Source organism: Anomaloglossus baeobatrachus, chromosome 1 (genome assembly GCF_048569485.1).
Source record: "Anomaloglossus baeobatrachus isolate aAnoBae1 chromosome 1, aAnoBae1.hap1, whole genome shotgun sequence".
NCBI lineage: Eukaryota > Metazoa > Chordata > Amphibia > Anura > Aromobatidae > Anomaloglossus > Anomaloglossus baeobatrachus.
The window spans coordinates 352013163-352035575 of NC_134353.1; the positions used below are offsets into that span (position 1 = coordinate 352013163).

General features: G+C 42.9%; 1 protein-coding gene across 3 annotated transcripts in view; it reads left to right on the top strand.

The window, feature by feature from the left end:
* Nucleotides 1-22413, top strand: part of ANTXR2 (ANTXR cell adhesion molecule 2) — a 356942-nt gene that overhangs the window by 196679 nt on the left and 137850 nt on the right. For all 3 annotated transcript variants that reach the window (XM_075352423.1, XM_075352424.1, XM_075352422.1), the window contains 2 exons: nucleotides 1402-1497; nucleotides 13870-13939. In XM_075352423.1, coding sequence (XP_075208538.1) covers nucleotides 1402-1497; nucleotides 13870-13939 — 166 coding nt within the window. The remainder of the gene's footprint in view (nucleotides 1-1401; nucleotides 1498-13869; nucleotides 13940-22413) is intronic.

The window sequence follows — 22413 nt, forward strand, 5'->3', positions numbered from 1 at the left end:
ACAATTCAGCTACTATTGAGCCGTGCAATGAAATGATCGCCATGTGATTGCTGACACAGCAGACACAGAATGTCTCTATCAGTGACAGAGTCACATTAGGGGGCACTTTTCTCTGTAACAGAGGTTCCTATGTATGCATAAGTTAGAGTGGAGAACTGAGCAAAAGTTAAAAAAAATGACAGTTCATTTCCAGCAAAAATTGCAATTGAAAATATGCAATAGCAAAGCTCCTAAACAAAATACAAAAAATGCTATTCTTTATTAGGCCGCTTTCACGCTGCGTTCCGATCTCCGTTCAGTGGTCCCTTTGGGGCTTCCGTCTGAACCCCCTGCAAAACGGGTTTCGGACGTATGCGCCGATGGGCCATTGACTATAGTGGAGCAGATGAAGTTACGTGTGCTTTGTCGTGCACCATTTTTGGGAGTTGATGCTTTCTGAAGGCAGATACACAGACGCAATATACTATATCTGGGTGTCCACGTCTGGAAAGCCTATACTCCCAAAAATGGTACACGACATAGTTAATGGCCCCGTCGGTGCATACGTCCGAAACCCATTTTGCAGGGGGTTTGGATGTATTCCCCGATAGAAACATTGAACGAAGATCAGAATGCATTGTGAAAGCACCCTAAGGGGTACTTTGCACGCTGCAACATCGCAAGCCGATGCTGCGATTCCGGGCGCTATAGTCCCCGCCCCCGTCGCAGCTGCGATATCCTTGTGATAGCTGCCGTAGCGAACATTATCGCTACGGCAGCTTCACATGCACTCACCTGTCCTGGGACGTCGCTCTGGCCGGCGACCCGCCTCCTTATTAAGGGGGCGGGTCGTACGGCGTCACTGCGACGTCACACGGCAGGCTGCCAATAGGAGCGGAGGGGCGGAGATGAGCGGGATGAAAACATCCCGCCCACCTCCTTCCTTCCGCATATCCTACGGGAGCCGCGGTGACGCCGGAAGGAGATGTTCCTCACTCCTGCGGCTTCACACACAGCGATGTGTGCTGCCGCAGGAACGAGGAACAACATCGGACCGTCGCGTCATCCTGATTTTGGATTATGCCAACGCTGCACTGATGATACCATTACGACGCTTTTGCGCTCGTTAATCGTATCATCTAGGCTTTACACACTACGATGTCGCCTGCGATGCCGGATGTGCGTCACTTTCAATTTGACCCCACCGACATCGCACCTGCGATGTCATAGTGTGCAAAGTACCCCTTAGTCTATTATTACATATGCTTTCGAAAAAAGAAAAGCCTCGTCATTAAGATCCTTTAAAACCTTGTCTTTAAGGGAGTAATATAATCTGTTTGTTCTATTGTTATACAAAACAACATTAATATTATATGAATATGCAACCAAAATGTATTAACTCTATATTTCTTTTTATTTCAGAAAAATTTCAAGTTGTCCTAAGAGGGAATGGATTTTTACTTGGAAAAAATATAGAGGGTGTTGCCTGCACCTACCACATCAATAAGACAATAGTCCGTAAGTATTTTGAAAAAAAGTCTCAACTATTGTAAGAAGAAAAAATTGAGCTCGATCATACATGTAGCTGAACAAAAACAATGTCCAAGGGCCAAGGCATCAGAAATAATAGATAAGAACATCATCTTTAAATCATTCAATCACATTAAAAGACAGAAAGAGTAAACACAATATTTCTAGAGTTGACCGAGTACCTAACTATTTGTACTCATTATACTCATAACGAATAATGTCTAATACTCGGGTATTCATTCCGAATAGCGTGTGCAATGCAAGTCAATGGGGAAAACTCACAAAGTAACGAGTAACCTGAATGTCGTACTATTCGTGAGAGTAGTGAATAGTGCAGAATTCTAGTTATTCCCCATTGAATTGCATTGCACATGATATTCGAACTAAATACGGGAGTATTAGACAGTACTCGTTATGAGTATAGCGAGTACAAGTAGTTAGGTAGGGTAGCTCATCTCTAAATATTTCCTATTTTCTTGCAAGTAAGTTTTAACTTCATTCTGCTGCTTTAAACTTTTAAACAGGCCATAGTAAAAATTAAGTTCCAGCTGCGTAAAACTTTTTGTCATAATAGATGTCAATCCCTTAATGTCAATGTCCTGAAGTAAAGTCAATTTAGGCTGGAGTCACACTTGCATATGACTCGCACGAGTGCAATGTGAGAAAATCTTGCATTGCACTCGGCCACATGTAAGACAATGCTACAGCTCAGATCTGCGTGTTTATTCGTCAGTCCGTTAAGGATTGCATGTTGCAATTGTCTGCGAGAGCCATGTCACTCGCACCCATTCAAGTGTATGGGTGCGAGGGAAACGTTGGACTGCACTCGATGTTATCCAAGTGCAGTGCGATACAGTTGGGAAGAAAAATATTTAGTCAGCCAACAATTGTGCAAGTTGTTCCAATTAAAAAGATGAGAGAGGCCTGTAATTGACATCATAGGTAGACCACAACTATGAGAGACAAAATGAGAAAACAAATCCAGAAAATCACCTTGTCTGATTTGGCAAGATTATTTTTTGCAAATTATGGTCGAAAATAAGTATTTGGTCAATAAAAAAAGTTATCTCAATATTTTGTTATATATCCTTGTTGGCAATGACAGAGGTCAAACGTTTTCTGTAAGTCTTCATAAGGTTGGCACACACTGTTGGTGGTATGTTGACCCATTCCTCCATGCAGATCTCCTCTAGAGCAGTGATGTTTTGGGCCTGTCGCTGGGCAACGCGGACTTTCAACTCCCTTCAAAGGTTTTCAATGGGGTTGAGATCTGGAAACTAGCTAGGCCACTCCAGGACCTTCATATGCTTCCTATGAAGCCACTCCTTTGTTGCCCTGGCGGTGTGCTTGGGATCATTATCATGCTGAACAACCCAGCCACGTTTCATCTTCAATGCCCTTGCTGATGGAAGGAGGTTTGCACTCAAAATCTCGTGATACATGGCCCCATTCATTCTCTCATGTACACGGATAAGTCGCCCTGGTCCCTTTGCAGACAAACAGCCAAAAGCATGATGTTGCCACCCCCACTCTTCACAGTAGGTATAGTGTTATTTGGATGCAACTCAGTATTCTGTCTTCTCCAAACACGATGAGTTGTGTTTCTACCAAACAGTTCTACTTTGGTTTCATCAGACCATATGACATTCTCCCAATACTTTCCTAGATAATCCAATTGCTCTCTAGCAAACTTCAGACGGGCCCGGACATGTACGGGCTTAAGCAGGGGAACACGTCTGGCACTGCAGGATCTGAGTCCCTGGTGGCGTAATGTGTTACTGATGGTAGCCTTTGTTTGAGTGGTCCCAGCTCTATGCAGGTCATTCACTAGGTCTCCCGTGTGGTTCTGTAATTTTTGCTCACCGTTCTTGTGATCATTTTGACCCCATGGGGTGAGATCTTGTGTGGAGCCCCAGATCGAGGGAGATTTTCAATGGTCTTGTATGTCTTCCATTTTCGTATTATTGCTCCCACAGTTGATTTAATCACACCAAGCTGCTTGCCTATAGCAGATTCAGTCTTCCCAGCCTGGTGCAAGGTTACATTTTTGTTTCTGGTGTCCTTCGACAGTTCTTTGGTCTTCACCATAGTGGAGTTTGGAGTGTGACTGTTTGAGGTTTTGCACAAGTGTCTTTTATACTAATAACAAGTTCAAACAGGTGTCATTACTACAGGTAATGAGTGGAGGACAAAGGAGCTTCTTAAAAAAGAAGTTACAGGTCTGTGAGAGCCAGAAATCTTCCATGTTTTTAGATGACTAAATACTTATTTTCCACCATAATTTGCAAATAAAATCTTGCCAAATCAGAGAAGGTGATTTTCTGGATTTGTTTTATCATTTTGTCTCTGATAGTTGTGGATTATCTATGATGTCAATTACAAGCCTCTCATCTTTTTAAGTGGGAGAACTTGCAAAATTGGTGGCTGACTAAATACTTTTTTTCCCCACTGTATACGCACAGGCTGACAATGGAGGGGATAGGGAGATTAACCGCTCCCTCTCCTCTGCTGCACCTGTCCTCTCTTTTGCAGCTGTGACCTGATCTCAAGATCGGGTCACAGTCGAATGACACTCGGCTCACACTCACAGCAGAGCCTGAGCCAGGGGTCATTAGCATATCTCATCAGTTGCTCTCGCTTCGGATGCCATACGTAAGTGTGACTCCAGCATTACATGAGATATGTTCATGTTAATGTGAGGGTGGGGCACGGAAGTTTCGGATACTGAAGGGTTCCTATGTTACTCGGAGGCCTAACAATAGCCTCCAATTCTGCCATTTACCAAAGCCATTCAGATTCTGCTTCGATGAGCTCTACCAGGCTTTCTTTGAGTGTAGCACTCTACTGCTTAGAAAATGCCTTGCACTACTTAAGTTGTACAGTGTTTCATTTATGTCATCAAAGGACATGTTCAAATCCCTTTGTCAGACTAATAAATATTATTAAAAAAAATGAAATAAAAAAACCATATATAGACTGTTTCAAAAATTGTAATACTTACCTCCCAAAAAATTCCATTTTTTTCATTAAAATATAAAAAAACACCTAAAAAAGCATAGACCTAAAACTTTACTAGAACTTTCTGCAAAAATACAAGTTCTTAGACAGTTCTGTCATTCCAGTTTTCACATTATATATATATATATATATATATATATATATATATATATATATATATATATATATATATATATATATATATATATATATATAAAAGTGATTTTCTTGTGCAAAAGTAGCTTTTGGTATTGTTGCATCTATAATGATAGTATGAACAATATGATAAGTTATCCCACAATGATACATTCTTCCAAAAAGTGAAAAATGAAAAGCAGTGCCAGTTTATATTTTTTTTAATTATAACCCTCCTACACCGTGTGCAGAATTATTAGGCAGGTTGTATTTTAGAGGATTTTTTTTATTATTGATCAACAACTATGTTCTCAATCAACCCAAAAGACTCATAAATATGAAAGCTTATTATTTTTGGAAGTTGGGGTGTTTTTTTTTTAGATTTGGCAATCTTAGGAGGATATCTGTTTGTGTAGGTAACTAAGGTAACTATTACTGTGCAGAATTATTAGGCAACTTAATAAAAACCAAATATATTACCATCTCACTTGTTTATTTTCACCAGGTAAACCAATATAACGGCACAAAATTTAGAAATAAACATTTCTGACATGCAAAATCCCCAAAAAATTGTGACCAATAAAGCCACTTTTCTTTATGATGACACTCAACAGCCTACCATCCATAGATTCTGTCAGTTGTTTGATCTGTTTACGATCAACATTGTGTACTGTTTTCCCTCCCTTTAGATCTCACATTTTATGAGGGACCACAGGTTCTCTATGTTGTTCAGATCAGGTGAACAAGGGGGCCATGCCATTATTTTTTCATCTTTTAGACCTTTACTGGCCAGCCACGCTGTGGAGTAGTTGGCTGCATGTGATGGAGCATTGTCCTGCATGAAAATCATGTTTTTCTTGAATGATATTGACTTCTTCCTGTACCACTGCTTGAAGAAGTTGTCTTCCAGAAACTGGCAGAAAGTCTGGGAGTTGAGCTTCACTCCATTCTCAACACGAAAAGGTCCCACAAGTTCATCTTTGATGACACCAGCCCATACCAGTATCCCACCTCCACCTTGCTGGCATCTGAGTCGGAGTGGAGTTCTCTGCCCTTTACTCATCCAGCCTCTGGCCCATCCATCTGGCCCATCAAGAGTCACTCTCATTTCATCAGTCCATAAAACCTTTGAAAAATCAGTCTTAAGATATTTCTTGGCCCAGTCTTGATGTTTTATCTTATGTTTCTTGTTCAAAGGTGGTCGTTTTTCAGCCTTCCTTACCTTAGCCATGTCCCTGAGTATGGCACACCTTGTGCTTTTTGATACTTCAGTAACGTTGCACCTCTGAAATATGGCCAAACTGGTGGCAAATGGCATCTTGGCAGCTTCACACTTGATTTTCCTCAATTCATGGGCAGTTATTTTGCGCCTTTTTTGCCCAACACACTTCTTGCAACCCTGTTGGCTATTTGCCATGAAACGCTTGATTGTTGGGTGATCACGCTTCAAAGGTTTGGCAATTTCAAGACTGTTGCATCCCTCTGCAAGACTTCTCACAATTTTGGACTTTTCAGAGCCCGTCAAATCTTTCTTCTGACCCATTTTGCCAAAGGAAAGGAAGTTGCGTAATAATTAAGCACACCTTCTATATTGTGTTGATGTCATTACAGCACACCTCTCCTCATTACAGAGATGCACATAACCTGATTTACTTAATTGGCAGTTGGCTCTGAAGCCTATACAGCTTGGAGAGGGACAACATGTATAAAAATTATCATGTGATCAAAATACTCATTTGCCTAATAATTCTGCACACAGTGTATAAAAAAATTAATAAACAAGTCTTATTAATCTAAAAAAAACTCCTATGTATCAAATTAGCACCTTTGCTTGTCCTACGAAAAACAGAATATACAGGAAAGAAAAGTAATGTTGTCGCTCTTGAAATGTGGCAGGTAAAATAAAAAATGATATTGGATGAAAGTTGGTTTTCTTTTGTTTGTAAAGCAGGTGTAAAGTTTAAGTGTAAAATAGTAAAGAAAAATACAACTAATATTTAATTTATACTAATTTGTGAACAGTGCTTAATATATCCATTCCCGTTAGATTTTTCATTTTTAATTTTCATTTTTCCTCCTTCTTCCAAGAGCCATAACTTTTCTGCCCTTAGGGGACTTTATGCCTACCTTGTTCGATCGCTTATGCCGATCAGAGTGGTGCTTCAGCATTCCTCTGATCAGCAGAAATGCTTTTCTCCTTTAACCTTCGTCAGGCTGCATAATTTTACAACGTTAACAGCGACCCCTTATCTCGGACGGGGGTGGAGATATTTTATTGAAATTTGGCCAATATATTCTGGACCAAAACTGCAGAGATGTTACGAAATTTCAGCCCTCTACGGCGTTTGGAAAAAAAAAATGTATTGCAATTTTAAAACGGAATAGTTATAATTGTACCTACTCAGCCGGACGAAGGTTAAATACAAGCACTCTGCTGGCATTCACAGGTAGTGAGTAGGGACAGGGGTCATCAGCTGACCCCATGCTGTCATGATAACCCATTGACACCCCGTGTTCGCTTCACATGGCTGCCAATGGAGGAGGGGAACAGCATGATCCCTTCCCGAGTGCATTAGATGGTGCTGTCAGAGTTTGACAGTGCGATCTAAGGGTTTAACATCTACTCATATTAGCTGCACATGTCGGCTGATCAGATCAGCCGACATGTGCATGGAAAGATGTGAACTCACTGCAAAAGCCCAAATCAAAGGGAAGGTGGAGACCTGGGACGTACAGTTAGGTCCAGAAATATTTGGACAGTGACACAAGTTTTGTTATTTTAGCTGTTTACAAAAACATGTTCAGAAATACAATTATATATATAATATGGGCTGAAAGTGCACACTCCCAGCTGCAATATGAGAGTTTTCACATCCAAATCGGAGAAAGGGTTTAGGAATCATAGCTCTGTAATGCATAGCCTCCTCTTTTTCAAGGGACCAAAAGTAATTGGACAAGGGACTCTAAGGGCTGCAATTAACTCTGAAGGCGTCTCCCTCGTTAACCTGTAATCAATGAAGTAGTTAAAAGGTCTGGGGTTGATTACAGGTGTGTGGTTTTGCATTTGGAAGCTGTTGCTGTGACCAGACAACATGCGGTCTAAGGAACTCTCAATTGAGGTGAAGCAGAACATCGTGAGGCTGAAAAAAAAAGAAAAAATCCATCAGAGAGATAGCAGACATGCTTGGAGTAGCAAAATCAACAGTCAGGTACATTCTGAGAAAAAAGGAATTGACTGGTGAGCTTGGGAACTCAAAAAGGCCTGGGCGTCCACGGATGACAACAGTGGTGGATGATCGCCGCATACTTTCTTTGGTGAAGAAGAACCCGTTCACAACATCAACTGAAGTCCAGAACACTCTCAGTGAAGTAGGTGTATCTGTCTCTAAGTCAACAGTAAAGAGAAGACTCCATGAAAGTAAATACAAAGGGTTCACATCTAGATGCAAACCATTCATCAATTCCAAAAATAGACAGGCCAGAGTTAAATTTGCTGAAAAACACCTCATGAAGCCAGCTCAGTTCTGGAAAAGTATTCTATGGACAGATGAGACCAAGATCAACCTGTACCAGAATGATGTGAAGAAAAAAGTTTGGAGAAGAAAGGGAACGGCGCATGATCCAAGGCACACCACATCCTCTGTAAAACATGGTGGAGGCAACGTGATGGCATGGGCATGCATGGCTTTCAATGGCACTGGGTCACTTGTGTTTATTGATGACATAACAGCAGACAACAGTAGCCTGATGAATTCTGAAGTGTACCGGGATATACTTTCAACCCAGATTCAGCCAAATGCCGCAAAGTTGATCGGACGGCGCTTCATAGTACAGATGGACAATGACCCCAAGCAAACAGCCAAAGCTACTCAGGAGTTCATGAGTGCAAAAAAGTGGAACATTCTGCAATGGCCAAGTCAATCACCAGATCTTAACCCAATTGAGCATGCATTTCACTTGCTCAAATCCAGACTTAAGACGGAAAGACCCACAAACAAGCAAGACCTGAAGGCTGCGGCTATAAAGGCCTGGCAAAGCATTAAGAAGGAGGAAACCCAGCGTTTGGTGATGTCCATGGGTTCCAGACTTAAGGCAGTGATTGCCTCCAAAGGATTCGCAACAAAATATTGAAACTAAAAATTTTTTTTTGGGTTTGGTTTATTTGTCCAATTACTTTTGACCTCCTAAAATGTGGAGTGTTTGTAAAGAAATGTGTACAATTCCTACAATTTCTATCAGATATTTTTGTTCAAACCTTCAAATTAAACGTTACAATCTGCACTTGAATTTTGTTGTAGAGGTTTCATTTCAAATCCAATGTGGTGGCATGCAGAGCCCAACTCGCGAAAATTGTGTCACTGTCCAAATATTTCTGGACCTAACTGTATATACACATCCTAGGTCATTAAGGGGTTTTCCCAAGAACAAAGTTAATTTTGAAGTTTATTTTAATCAATAGATTTTTAAATAATTATAAGTTCTACAATCGTATGCTAAAAATGCTAAGATAATATTATATACGTGCCCCTGCTATGTTCTGTGTAATGGCTGTGTCTCATCGGTGACAGATGCCATATTTCCTATCTCAATAATGGGAAAGTTTTCACTGAATACAGATTTTACCTAAGAATAGAGAATTTTGATAATGACTGATCAATTCTGGTATAGAAAGAAGTAGATTTGTCTGAACATATTACAAATTCCTTTACTGGATAGCCAAGCAGTGGAGGAGTTCAATGCATGTGATGGAGCATTGATCGGCATAAAAATCATAGTTTTCTCAAAAGAATCACCCTTTTTCTGTACTGCTGCTTAAAGAAAGCTTCTTCAAAAAGTAACATTAGGTTTGAAGTTGATTTTAAGTCGATTTTCAACCCTAAAAAGTCCAAATCATCTCTAATAATACCGGCCCAATGCAGTACCACACCTCCACCTCACTGACATGTTAGTTCATAGTGGAGGTCTATGTCCTTTACTGATCAGCTACCAGCCCATCCATCTACTTTGTCAAGAGTCAATCTCTTCTCCAAAAAACCATTGAAAAATATGGTTTGCCCAGTCTTGATGTTTCAACTTCTGTATCTTCTTTAATAGTGTTCGGCAATATCTGTGAGCATTTAACGCCTTGTACTTCTGGACACTCCAAGGAGGTTGCAGATCTGTAAAATGACAGCACTGGAGGATTATGAGTTCCTCGTCACTTCACATTTGATTTTCCTCAAATATTTGTCATTTAACATGCATCTTTTTAACTCAATATGTTGACTATTTGCAACACATATTTTTATTGTTCTTTGATTACGCCCCAAGATTTTAGCAATTTCAAGAGTCCTGCATTTCTCTTTAAGACTTAAAGGGGTATTCCCATCTCCAAAATCCTATCCAAATATGTAGTAGGTGTGATAATAATATTAGCAAATACCTACAATGAGAAATGTAGTATAGTTCTTCAGAAAAGCTATGTCATTTACCTTATGTGCAGGGCATTACAGTAGCTTATGTATCCAAAGTTATGGCCACACGTATAGGGACAGGTAGTTAGTTGCTCATGGTTGTAACAAGCAACTAACCAGGGTTGCAGTGCCCTTCATATGATGTAAGTGACATAGCTTATCAGGAAAACTATACTACTGTACATTTCTAATTTGAATACATATATGGAATACTACATACGGAGATAGACTCTTAGGCGGGCTTTGCACGTTGCGACATCGGAAGCCGATGCTGCGATGTCGCACGTGATAGTCCCCGCCCCCGTCGTAGGTACGATATCTTGTGATAGCTGGCGTAGCGAAAATTATCGCTACGCCAGCTTCACATGCACTCACCTGCCCTGCGACCGTCGCTCTGGCCGGCGTCCTGCCTCCTTCCTAAGGGGGCAGGTCGTGCGGCGTCCTAGCGACATCACACGGCAGGCGGCCAATAGCGGCGGAGGGGCGGAGATGAGCAGGATGTAAACATCCTGCCCACCTTCTTCCTTCCGCATAGCAGCCGGCGGCAGGTAACCTGATGTTCCTCGCTCCTGCGGCGTTACACACAGCGATGTGAGCAGCCGCAGGAGCGAGGAACTACATCGTACCTGTCGCTGCAGCGACATTATGAAAAAGTCGGAGCTTGCAATGATGATACAATAACGCCGCTTTTGTGCTCGTTAATCGTGTCATCTAGCATTTACACACTACGATCTCGAAAGTGACGCCGGAAGTTCGATTTGACCCCACCGACATCGCATGTGCGATGTTGCAACGTGCAAAGCCGCCCTTAGGGGTACTTTACACGCTGCGACATCGCTAGCGATTGCTAGCGATGTCGCGTGCGATAGCACCCGCCCCCGTCGTTCTTGCGATATGTGGTGATCGCTGCCGTAGTGAACATTATCGCTTCGGCAGCGTCACACGCACATACCTGGTCAGCGACGTCGCTGTGACCGCTGAACAATCCCTCCCTCAAGTGGGAGGTGCGTTCGGCATCATAGCGACGTCACTGCGGCGTCACTAAGCGGCTGGCCAATAGAAGCGGAGGGGCTGAGATGAGCGGGACGTAACATCCCGCCAACCTCCTTCCTTCCGCATTGCCGGTGGACGCAGGTAAGGAGATGTTCGTCGCTCCCGCGGTGTCACACATAGCGATGTGTGATGCCTCAGGAACAATGAACAACATCGTACCGGTGGCAGCAGCGATATTAAGGAAATGAATGACGTGTCAATGATCACCATTTTGGAACGATTTTGCGATCGTTGATCGTCGCTCATTAGTGTTACACACAGCGATGTCGCTACCGGCGCCGGATGTGCGTCACTAGCGACATGACCCCGACTAATAATTCTGCACACCTTTAATAAAATGTATTATATCCTTAGGCCTTACCCTCTCTCATTACACAAATACAAATCACCTAATCTGCTTCATCCAAAAAGCATGCAAGATTATACAGCTTGGAGGTGAAAAATCTGCATAAAATGATCATATGGTCAAAAAACTCTTTTGCCTAATAATATTTCACACAGTGTATACATTTTTTCTCCATTTTTCCTAATGGGAGATGTTTTAAAATGTATAGCAGCATGTTTTAATATGAATAAAACATACATTTTCCCATTTGTACTATTAGATGGTTGAGGAAAGAGCAAAGTTGATTCCTTTCAAGAAAAAAAAAATGTATGTAGACTTAGCTGAACATACTGTATTCAAATTCAGAAAGGCATTGTTTGACATATGGTACCTGCTTCCATACAGTTTTTATTAAAGGAGTTGTCCGACATAAACTCAAACATTTTTGGTAAGCTAATCTTTGCTGTATTGTCATATAAAACACCCCTACATTGTTATTTTTTGTTTTGTATCTTTTGTTCCTCTTGAATTAGGACTTTATTCTCTGCAGCTCTTTGTTTACATTCAGCTCCAGCAAACCTGATAACTTCCTGTGCTAAACCTCACAGTCAGAGCTGGCACCTCCCAGCCTCACTGTCCAGCCCCGCCCCCTGCACACACATTCCCTGTCAGTATTCTTCCCAGCACCTGACCTGTTATCACTCTAGCATTGGAAATAGCCCCACATTGGGCTCTGCACCCCCACACACACTTCGGGCTCTGCACCGCACACACACATAGGGCTCTGCACCGCCCACCACATCGGGCTCTGCACTCCCCACACACACATCGGGCTCTGCACCGCACACACACATCGGGCTCTGCACTCCCCACACACACACATCAGGCTCTGCACCACACACACACATAGGGCTCTGCACCACCCACCACATCGGGCTCTGCACTCCCCACACACACATCGGGCTCTGCACCGCACACACACATAAAGCTCTGCACCGTGCACACACACATAGAGCTCTGAACCCCACGCCATATAGGGCTCTGCACTGCACACACACATAGGGCTCTGCACCCCACATACACATAGGGCTCTGCACCGCACACACACATAGAGCTCTGACCGCACACACACATAGCGCTCTGAACCCCACACCACATAGGGCTCTGCACCGCACACACACATAGGGCTCTGCACCGCACACACACATAGGGCTCTGCATCGCACACACACATAGGGCTCTGCACCGCACACACACATCGGGCTCTGCACTCCCCACACACACATTGGGCTCTGCACTGCACACACACACATAGGGCTCTGCACCGCCCACCACATCAGGCTCTGCACACCACACTCACATATGGCTCTGCACCGCACACTCACATAGGGCTCTGCACCGCACACTCACATAGGGCTCTGCACCACATGCACACATAGGGCTCTGCACCCCACACACACATCGGGCTCTGCACCCCACACACACATCGGGCTCTGCAACCCTCCCCCCCAACACACACGGCGCTCTGTACCGACCCCTCCACCATCGTTTTGCACCGACCCCCCACTACCCCCATAGGGAACACATGTAGGGAATACATACTTACCCCTCCTCGGTCCCCACCGCTCCTGCACGTTCGTCCACTGTCTGGTCTGGACATATCAGCACAGTAGTGACGTCACCGCTGTCCTGAACTGTCAGACACAGACAGAGGGACAGTGATGAGAAGCAGCGCTGCGCTCCCTCTCATCAGTGCTTTCAAATGTATCGGCATCACAGATGCTGCTGATACATTTGAATGTGTAATCCTGAGCAGGAGGCCCAGTGCTGGCGGTGACACCACATCAGCCGCAGACAGGCCCCTCCCCTCAGCTCACGGGTCCCACAGCAGTGCCGGGGAAGGTTGCAGGGAGAGTATGGGGTGCGGGGAATGTGTGGGAGGATGCAAGGAAGGGGAGCGAGGACTCACGCACTGTATCCGCCCAGCAGGGCGGCAGCATGCTGTTCTCAGATTTGCATATCAACATGGTCCTGCCCATGTTGACATGAAATGACTGAAAGCAGCAAAATCGCGGTAGGAGCGGTCACATGACCACTCTGAGCCGGGGGAGAGGGGCTGACAGCAGCGCAGGTAAGTGGTCTCTATCTACTTACCTGCCCCAATGTAGCCCAATAGGAAAATAATAAAAAAAGTCAAAATAAGCCGGATAACCCCTTTAATGTTTCCTACACATGCATCTGCAGATGTACAAATTTCAACCTATTTTTATACTATTCTAACTCAGTTTATGGAAAATGTATAAAAAAGTGTACATTGGTGATTACGCTTTTGTAATCTATTTGCTTTCACTGGTGGTGGATGTAAAACTAATATTGTAAAAATAATTATATTTTAAAGATGAAAAGCCCCTTGATGTAAAAACACAATACATGCTCTGCCCGGTGACTGAGCTTCATGAAGATGGACAGTAAGTAGTTTCTTTCTTCTTAACATTTTGACTTCTTAATTATTGTTATCAGCTTTCATTGCAAAATAAAGTGATATGCAGCACAAATTTAAGTAAGTCCGCAATCTCCATTTTGTCCTCCAATTGTTCTATAAAGATGTGCGTAACACTGTGAAGTCTCCTAAGACCATATGCTACATATTTTAAGGTCTTTAACACAAAAAAGTGTTCATAATATCAAGGTGACTTGACCATAGAAACAGGTGGTAATAGGTAGTAACCAATAGCTCATGTGATAACATAGCGCATTGGCAGCCTTTTCATTTTTTTCCAATTTTTTTTTTGCAAAAAAATATTGTGCTGTCTTGTTTCTGTATCCTAATGAATATGAATAGATAAGAAAATGTTATTGTGATTCAACTGTAGCAGAACAGATTCCAGTTACATTATATTACTGATCTATCACACCGAGTCTGACACTGTTGCTGCTAGTTCTGCTCTTATCAATTGAATCTCTGTATTATTCAAAGACTACTTCACTCATATTCTTCATTGCTGCAGTTGTACAAATCTGTCTGGAGTATTTTTCCAATGCTTTAGGGCTTTCCTTTCCTTTGTCTGTTGCTGAGCTGGCAGATCTAACATCCACTCAACCGTCCAAAATCTCACTAAAATGGCAGCTTCATTCCCTGCCTAGGCTATTGTACAGGCTATGATGTCCATTTTGATTGACTATACAATACCATGTGATAGCTGCAAGGCATTTGGGAAAGTCTGCATAATCACGCCTGAAATCATGTCAGCCATCTGTGACTTATGCAATCCACTAAAGATTTTGGAGCGAAGGCTGCCTGATGACCCTCAAACTATTTTGAGCGAGGGCCGCATGATGCCCCTCAAATGATTTTGTGCGAGGGCCACCTGACTCTCTAAAAATTTGGAGCAAATGCCTCCTGATGACACTTTAAAAATTTAGGGCAAGGGCCACCTGCTGACCCTTTAAGAACGTTTAGCGAGGGACTCCTGATTACCCTCTAAAAATTTAGAGCAATGACCGTCGGATGACCCTCTAAAGAGTTTGACTGAGGGCCACCTCAGGGTAACTCTTAAAATTTGGATTGAGGGCTACCTGATGACCCTCCAAAGCTTTGGAGCGAGGGCAGCCTGATGACCCTCTAAAAATGTTGATCGAGGTCTGCATTATGACCATGTTGATATAGTAGAGGAGAACAACAAGAAAAAGAAGAAACTATCAAGCGTATACACTTTTGTGGGTGTGGAGTACATGGGAATATACCAGAAGAAAAGGATCATTTTAATTAGCTTTAAGTTGCACGACACAGGGGAGTTACAGAGGATGCTGGTATGGTTGGCTAGGTACTCCTTCGCCTTGTTCCAAAACGTTTTCCTCCTTGTCAGACTACGCTGTTCATCAAGGCCTAGGTTCTGTAAGGGTCTAATGAAACTCTCCCAGACATTTGATAGTGTTCCCTTGCCTCTGTTGAACCTGGTGTGTGTCTCTGTCGTCTCTCCTCCTTTGGTTGCACAAGGAAATATGACATCTGCTGCCAGCGTTGTCAGATGAAAATTTTTGTACTAATTGTTCCTCTAGCACCTTCTGGTACCTCAAATCTTTAATTTAACAATAGTAACACCAAATTGTGAATGCATTAAAAAATATTCAGGAGGAATAATAGAAGAATAGCACAAAAGCCATATCATAGTAAAATATGTTCCAGAATAGCTTTCTAATGAAAATACAAATGTTTACTAAACAGAAATGTCAAGGGAGCTGATATGTCTCTTTCAAAAATGAATACCAAATTGAACTAGTAATGTTAGGAGTTTTCCCTTAATCAGTATATATTACTTATTCACAGGAATCATTCATCAGACAAAAAACATAACAATGTACGAATAATATAGATTCCTGCTGTAAACAACCCCATGATTTATCACCAATGTTAAAAATGTTGGTGGCAAGATAAAAGTGTGCTGATAAAAAAGGAACCTCTTGATTTATTCTTATTTTTAGGTTTTTTTTATTTGTTCTACTCTTCAGATTTTATTCTACCCCACAGGAAAAAAACAGTATGTCTATTTGCCTTTTAATTTTTTCCTATTTTTTATTTATTTCAGAGCAATAACTTCTTTATTTTTCCATTAACATCTGTTGTATATAATTGTTTTTTCTGCTGAGTTGTAGCTATGAATGACAGCATTCACTTGAAAGGGAACCTGTCACCAGATTTGGGGCCTATAAGCTGCGGTCACCACCAGTGGGCTCTTGTATATAGCAATCTAACATGCTGTAAATAAGAGTCCAGGTCGCTGTGTTGAACATAAAAATCACTTTATAATACTCACCTAGGGGGTCGGTGTGGTGCAAACTGGTCAGATGGCTCTTTCGGCCATCTTTGTCCTCCTTCTTCTGAAGCCGGCGTGCATGACGCATCCTATGTCATACACCCTCGCTGGCATTGAAGTCCCGCGCAGGCACACTTTGATCTATCCTGAGCAGGGCAGGTCAAAGTATTGTAGTGCACCTGTGTACCGCCCATGCAGCAGTCGGACTGCTCAGATCCGGGATTGCTGTGGCTCGAGGTTCTCCGGACCCGGCGGCTAGCGGACACTCGAAAATAAAGGGGGGTTATTCACAGGGGATAAGTGTTCGTGACGCCACCCGTGGATCACGGTAAGGGGAGTACCACCGTTGCCGATGGGACTACTCAGGGGAGATGGAGTGGGGTAGCCAGATGACGTTCCCTCCACCAGTAGGGGAGGCCCCGGGACTCTGGATGGTGGAGGTGTAGGGAAGCGTGGTGCAGGCTATGCGGCAGGCAGGATGCAGGGAGAGCAGCGTACTCATTCAGGCCATGTGGATGTTGGTGCGACCATTAAGTAGACTCTGACACAGGAGTAAACCAAGTCTCTGGGTGCCGCTGCCACTCTGGGGATATCGTCCGGGAATCCGTCCCCGTTGGTATTGCTGGCGGTCTGGAGCCTGCCTCCATGCACTTGTGTTTAGACGTTTCTGAGTGACCCCTTGGCCTGAAGCTGTCGGGGTCCTGCTCCCTATAATTAAATAGAGTAGCTGTGCTCTCAATGGCTGACACTTGGGATTTCAGTGGGCTGCACAAGCTGGAAAGCCCTATCCCCCTCGTTGTGTTGGTGCCTTCGATCTCTGAGCTCTTGGGGAAAGTTCATAAAGAGGTTCATAAAGGCTAATTATCAGGTTGTGTGAAGCTACTCCCTGATCTAGGGTCCAGTACCCTGCCATGCTCAGTACTGGTCCGATTACTAGATTATCCAGTGCCGACCGTTCCCCAAAACTAAGTCTGGGTACCCTTCTCGAATATCCTGTGACCGGGTCTCCGACTCCTCTGGTCCCAGACCACCATCTGCTACCTAACCAAAGTCTCCCAGGGAGCTACAACTCTCTCAGCTCTTCACTCTCTGAGGGCTACTTCTCAACTGACTAGGTCCCTCCCACCAGCCTGCCTGACCCCTAGGCGGGTGGCCCTTTTCCAGCTAGACCACCCACTGGTGTGCCTGACAGGGTGTGGTGTGAGTTGTGGCAAGGATTTGAGTGCTGATGGAAGTAATACCAATAGTTAGGATCCCAGAACCATGGAGGGTGAGTTCTGCACCACAAGAGAAAGGAGTTTAGTTCCCTGTGACACCCTGATAAGATCAGGGGCTTCACACCTGCGCAGGATCTCAGTGCTGGATAGTGTGGATGATGTAGGACGCGTCATGCACCCAGGCTTCAGAAGAAGGAGGACTAAGATGGCCGACATAGGAGGTGCCAGTCCCGGAGAACAGCACCACCCATCTGACCAGTTTGCACCACACTGACCCCCTAGGTGAGTATTATAAAGTGATTTTCACGTTCTACACAGCGGCCTGGACTCTTATATACAGCATGTTAGAATGCTGTAAATAAGAGCCTGGTGGTGGCCGCAGTTTATAGGACCCAAATCTGGTGACAGGTTCCCTTTAACATACAATGAATTGAAAAGTGGGGACAAAAATTCCAAGTGAGCTGAAAAAATAAACAATTCCGCTTTGTTTTTGGGGGTTTCATTACCTTTGTAATTGACTTTGTAATATCTTTTTCCAGGTAATATGGTTATGTTGATAAAAAAAATGGTATAGTTTGTTTACTATTTTAGTAGCTTAGTTTTGTACAGGGAAAATTTTGGTTTGTTTAATCAAGTTTTGAGAAATCTAACTTTTTTATAATTTTTGTCAATTGGGTCTATGACGGCACTTCTTATGTGACAAGCTATAGTTTTTAGAAGTATTCAAATTCAACACTCAAAATTTGTAGCAAAATTGGACACATTTTATTTAACAAGCAGAAATGTTGTGTTGTGTGACATTTCTGCTTGTTAAATAAAATTTGTCTAATTTTGCCACAAATTTTGAGTGTCAGCTTTGAATACTTCTACATATGGGATTGGACCCTATCTGGGCACCAAAGTAAGATTTATTCCAGGAGTGCCGTTCTTTCAAATTTTTGAAGCTATAGTTTTTAATCTGTACTCTTTTGGGATCCTTTGAACATTTTTTTATTGTACTTTTTGTGGCCGTTGCATTGACACCGAAAAATGTCATTTTTACTATTTTTTTTTTAACTTATGATGTGTACTGTATGGCTTAAAAATGTTATATTTTCCTTGATTGAGGTTTTGCAGCTACGGTACTGCTGTATAACCTTATTTTTAGTTTTTTTGTTTGTTTTTTTTTAACTTGGAAAAAGGGGGTGATTTGAAGCTTTCAATTTTTATTTTTTTAACATTCTTGAAAGCTTTTTTTTTTATTTTTAATAAGTTTCCTTATTTCCTTTGCATTAAAGAGGTTGTCCACTACAATGCATAGTGGCTACATTGATGTAAAGCTGACACAGAAGGCTTTTTCTAAATACTTTCTGTTGTGAGCGGTGCTATTACTGTCTGCTCATCCCCCATCACATGACCTCTGATGTTCGGTGATGTCACGACAATTTTGGGAATTGAAAGTTGACCCGACATCACCGACGTGGGACCCAGTCTCACTGAGTGACTGGGCTGTGGACGGACTTTCACCAAACATATATAGTTACACTGCACACTCAAATGTCAATAAATGATGATTTTATTCAGAATCAAAAAAGCCAAGCAAAGGAATAGAACTTCTTTGGGGTAACCCCAAAGAAGTTCTATTCCTTTGCTTGGCTTTTTTGATTCTGAATAAAATCATCATTTATTGACATTTGAGTGTGCAGTGTAACTATATATGTACTTGTGTGGGATCTTCCCCATCACTAGCACCTCATCCCCCTATTAGTGTGCACGCCTTTCTTTCTATCATCTCACCAAACATCACAGCTCAGCATCGCTCTTGGTTGAAGGAGAGAACTTGTGAGTTAATGGGCTGTGCCGTGCAATGAAACTCTGCCCACAGCCCCGTTACTCACGGAGACTGGGTCCCACCTCGGTGATGTCGGGTCAACTTCCAGTTCCAGAAGTTGATGTGACATCACCCGACCTCAGAGGTCACTGCAGTCACTTGTCACTTTATGAAAAGTGAGTGGACAGCGATAGCGCCGCTCAGGCTGGGGCCACACGGGGACTACTGCGATCCCCTTGCATGACACTCGGCTCACGCTGGCAGTACAGCAGAGCCGAGTGTCATGCGTGTGTCCTTGCAACTGAGGTCCGTTCGTGCGAGCAGACCTCAGCTGCAGGGGGCGGGCCGGCACTCAGGAGGGGAGGGAGGGATTTCTCTCCCTCTCTCCTGCATAGCCGGCTATTGCCATTCTCGCACTGCACTAGCGGTACACCGATGTACCGCGAGTGCAGTGCGATTTTTCTCTCGCCCCATTCACTTGAATGGGTGCGAGAGAAAGAGTCTCGCATTACAATCGCAGCATGCTATGATTGTTTTCTCATTCCGATTAGGGCTGAGAAAATAATCGCTCATGTGTGCTGACACACAGGCTAGAATTGGTCCGAGTGGAATGCGATGTTTTATAGCACTCCACTCGCACCGATTTTCTTACCGTGTGGCTTAGGCCTCACAGGCAGAATTGTCAACAGAAGGTATGTAGAAAAAGCCTTCTGTTTCAGCCACCTGCTTATGATTGGTCAGCATCATACAGGAAAAAGTACAGTCCCAAAGTGAAAACTGTCTGATGACATCCAATTGGGATTAAACAAAAGTTAACTCATCAAGTGTTAAATACTTTGAGGGCTAATATATGTTTAATGGAGAGGCAAAAGTAAAAAAAAAAAAAAACAAGCAAAAAAAAAATTTTTTTCTGTATTTATGGGGTTAACAGAAGGTGCTAGATATAGTTCAGGTCGCTGATGTCAGAGGCTGATGCTGGATTCGTAGCACAGCCAGCATCTGCAGCATGTGGAGCTGTCTCAGCGTCACACAGCGCTACCTGCTTCATGATGGATATATCATTCACACATCATGAGCTACGGTAAATGGTTAAATCCTAATGCCATAGTCAGAAAGTTACACTTATAAGATGCAATGAACAGTAGTGGTTGGGGTCACCAGGAATTATTAGAAACAAATTAGCTTAGCTGGATTAAGTTTATAACTGTTTTGTCTTCCGAACTCCTATTGAGATCTGATTAAAGAGCTAAGGTAAAGAAATAAAAAATAACTGTCATATAAGATAACTGATGTTTAGTATGCTTGCTTAATTAACTTTTGGCTAAAGATTGAAACACATTAAGTAGTTAGTAGTTAGTGCATGTTTAAAATAAACACATCTGGTCCCGCATCGAATAAGGGTTCTCTCTATGTGGCTGACAGATGTGGCGATCATTTACCCTGCTCTCCGAGTTTAAATAATTAACAGCACACTAGAGGAGATGCCTTACTGACTGCCTCTTAGCTGGCTAAATGTTCTCAAAAGTCTGCCATTGATGGTTAATTTTAATTTTTGAGCCGTATATGACATGCACATTTAATGAATAATATTGAAAAACTTCAGGTTTTAGTTATTGCAGTTATTGGGGGTCAATCTTATACTACTAGACGACCATATTTAGCAAGATTGCATTGTTAGTATCATGGTAGTATTCTGGGTATTCCACTATTTTATTTATTCTAGAAAAATATTATTAAGTAATTGTTCATAGTCAGTTGCTGTAAAACATCAATGATAGTAAAAAAAACAGTATGCTTTTATATGATAACATGTTATACTTTAGAGGCTTTAAATCTAAATGTATTGCTCTGGTCCAAGATACCCTTAAAGGTTAATGGTCGCCTCTTATCAACTTCAGAAACTCCCAACAATTAGTTCTTAGTGTCAAAGGAAGCTGTGGCTGCCCACATAAGTGGTATTCCAAGCCAGTCATTCAATGAATGATTGGTCAGCTTCAGAAATCCCCGGCAATCAGATTGTAATTTCAAAGGCACCTTTGGCTGGCCACATAAGTGTTATTCCAAGCAAATCATTCAAATGAATGATCGATAAGCTTCAGATATCCACGGCAATCAGATTGTAGTGTCAAAAGCAGCTGTGACTGGCCACATAAGTGGTATTCCAAGCCAGTCATGCAAATGAATGATCTGTCAGCCTTAGATATCCCCGGCAATCAGATTGTAGTGTCAAAGGAAGCTGTAACTGGCCACATACAGTGGGGAAAAAAAGTATTTAGTCAGCCACCCATTGTGCAAGTTCTCACACTTAAAAAGATGAGAGAGGCCTGTAATTGACATCTTCACAAGGTTGGCACACACTGTTGGGGGTATGTTGGCCAATTCCTCCATGCAGACCTCCTCCAGAGCAGTAATGTTTTGGGCCTGTTGCTGGGCAACACAGACTTTCAACTCCCTCCAAAGGTTTTCAATGGGGTTGAGATCTGGAGACTGGCTAGGCCACTCCAGGACCTTCATATGCTTCTTATGAAGCCACTCCTTCATTGCCCTGGTGGTGTGCTTGGGATCATTATCATGCTGAAAGACCCAGCCACGTTTCATCTTCAATGCCCTTGCTGATGGAAGGAGGTTTGCACTCAAAATCTCACGATACATGGCCCTATTCAGTCGTTCATGTACACGGATCAGTAGTCCTGGTCCCTTTGTAGAGAATCAGCCCCAAAGCATGAGATTGCCACCCCCATGCTTCACAGTAGGTGTGGTGTTCTTTGGATGTAACTCAGCATTCTTTCTCCTCCAAACACGACAAGTTGCGTTTCTACCAAACAGTTCTACTTTGTTTTCATCAGACTAAATGACATTCTCCCAATACTCTTCTGCAAAATCCAGATGCTCTCTAGCAAACTTCAGACTGGCCTGGACATGTACGGGCTTAAGCAGGGGACACGTGTGGCACTGCAGGATCTGAGTCCCTATCGGCATAGTGTGTTACTCATGGAAGCCTCTGTTATGCTGGTCCAAGCTCTATGCAGGTCATTCATTAGTTCTGGGATTTTTGCTCACTGTTCTTGGGATCATTTTGATCCCACGGGGTGAGATCTTGC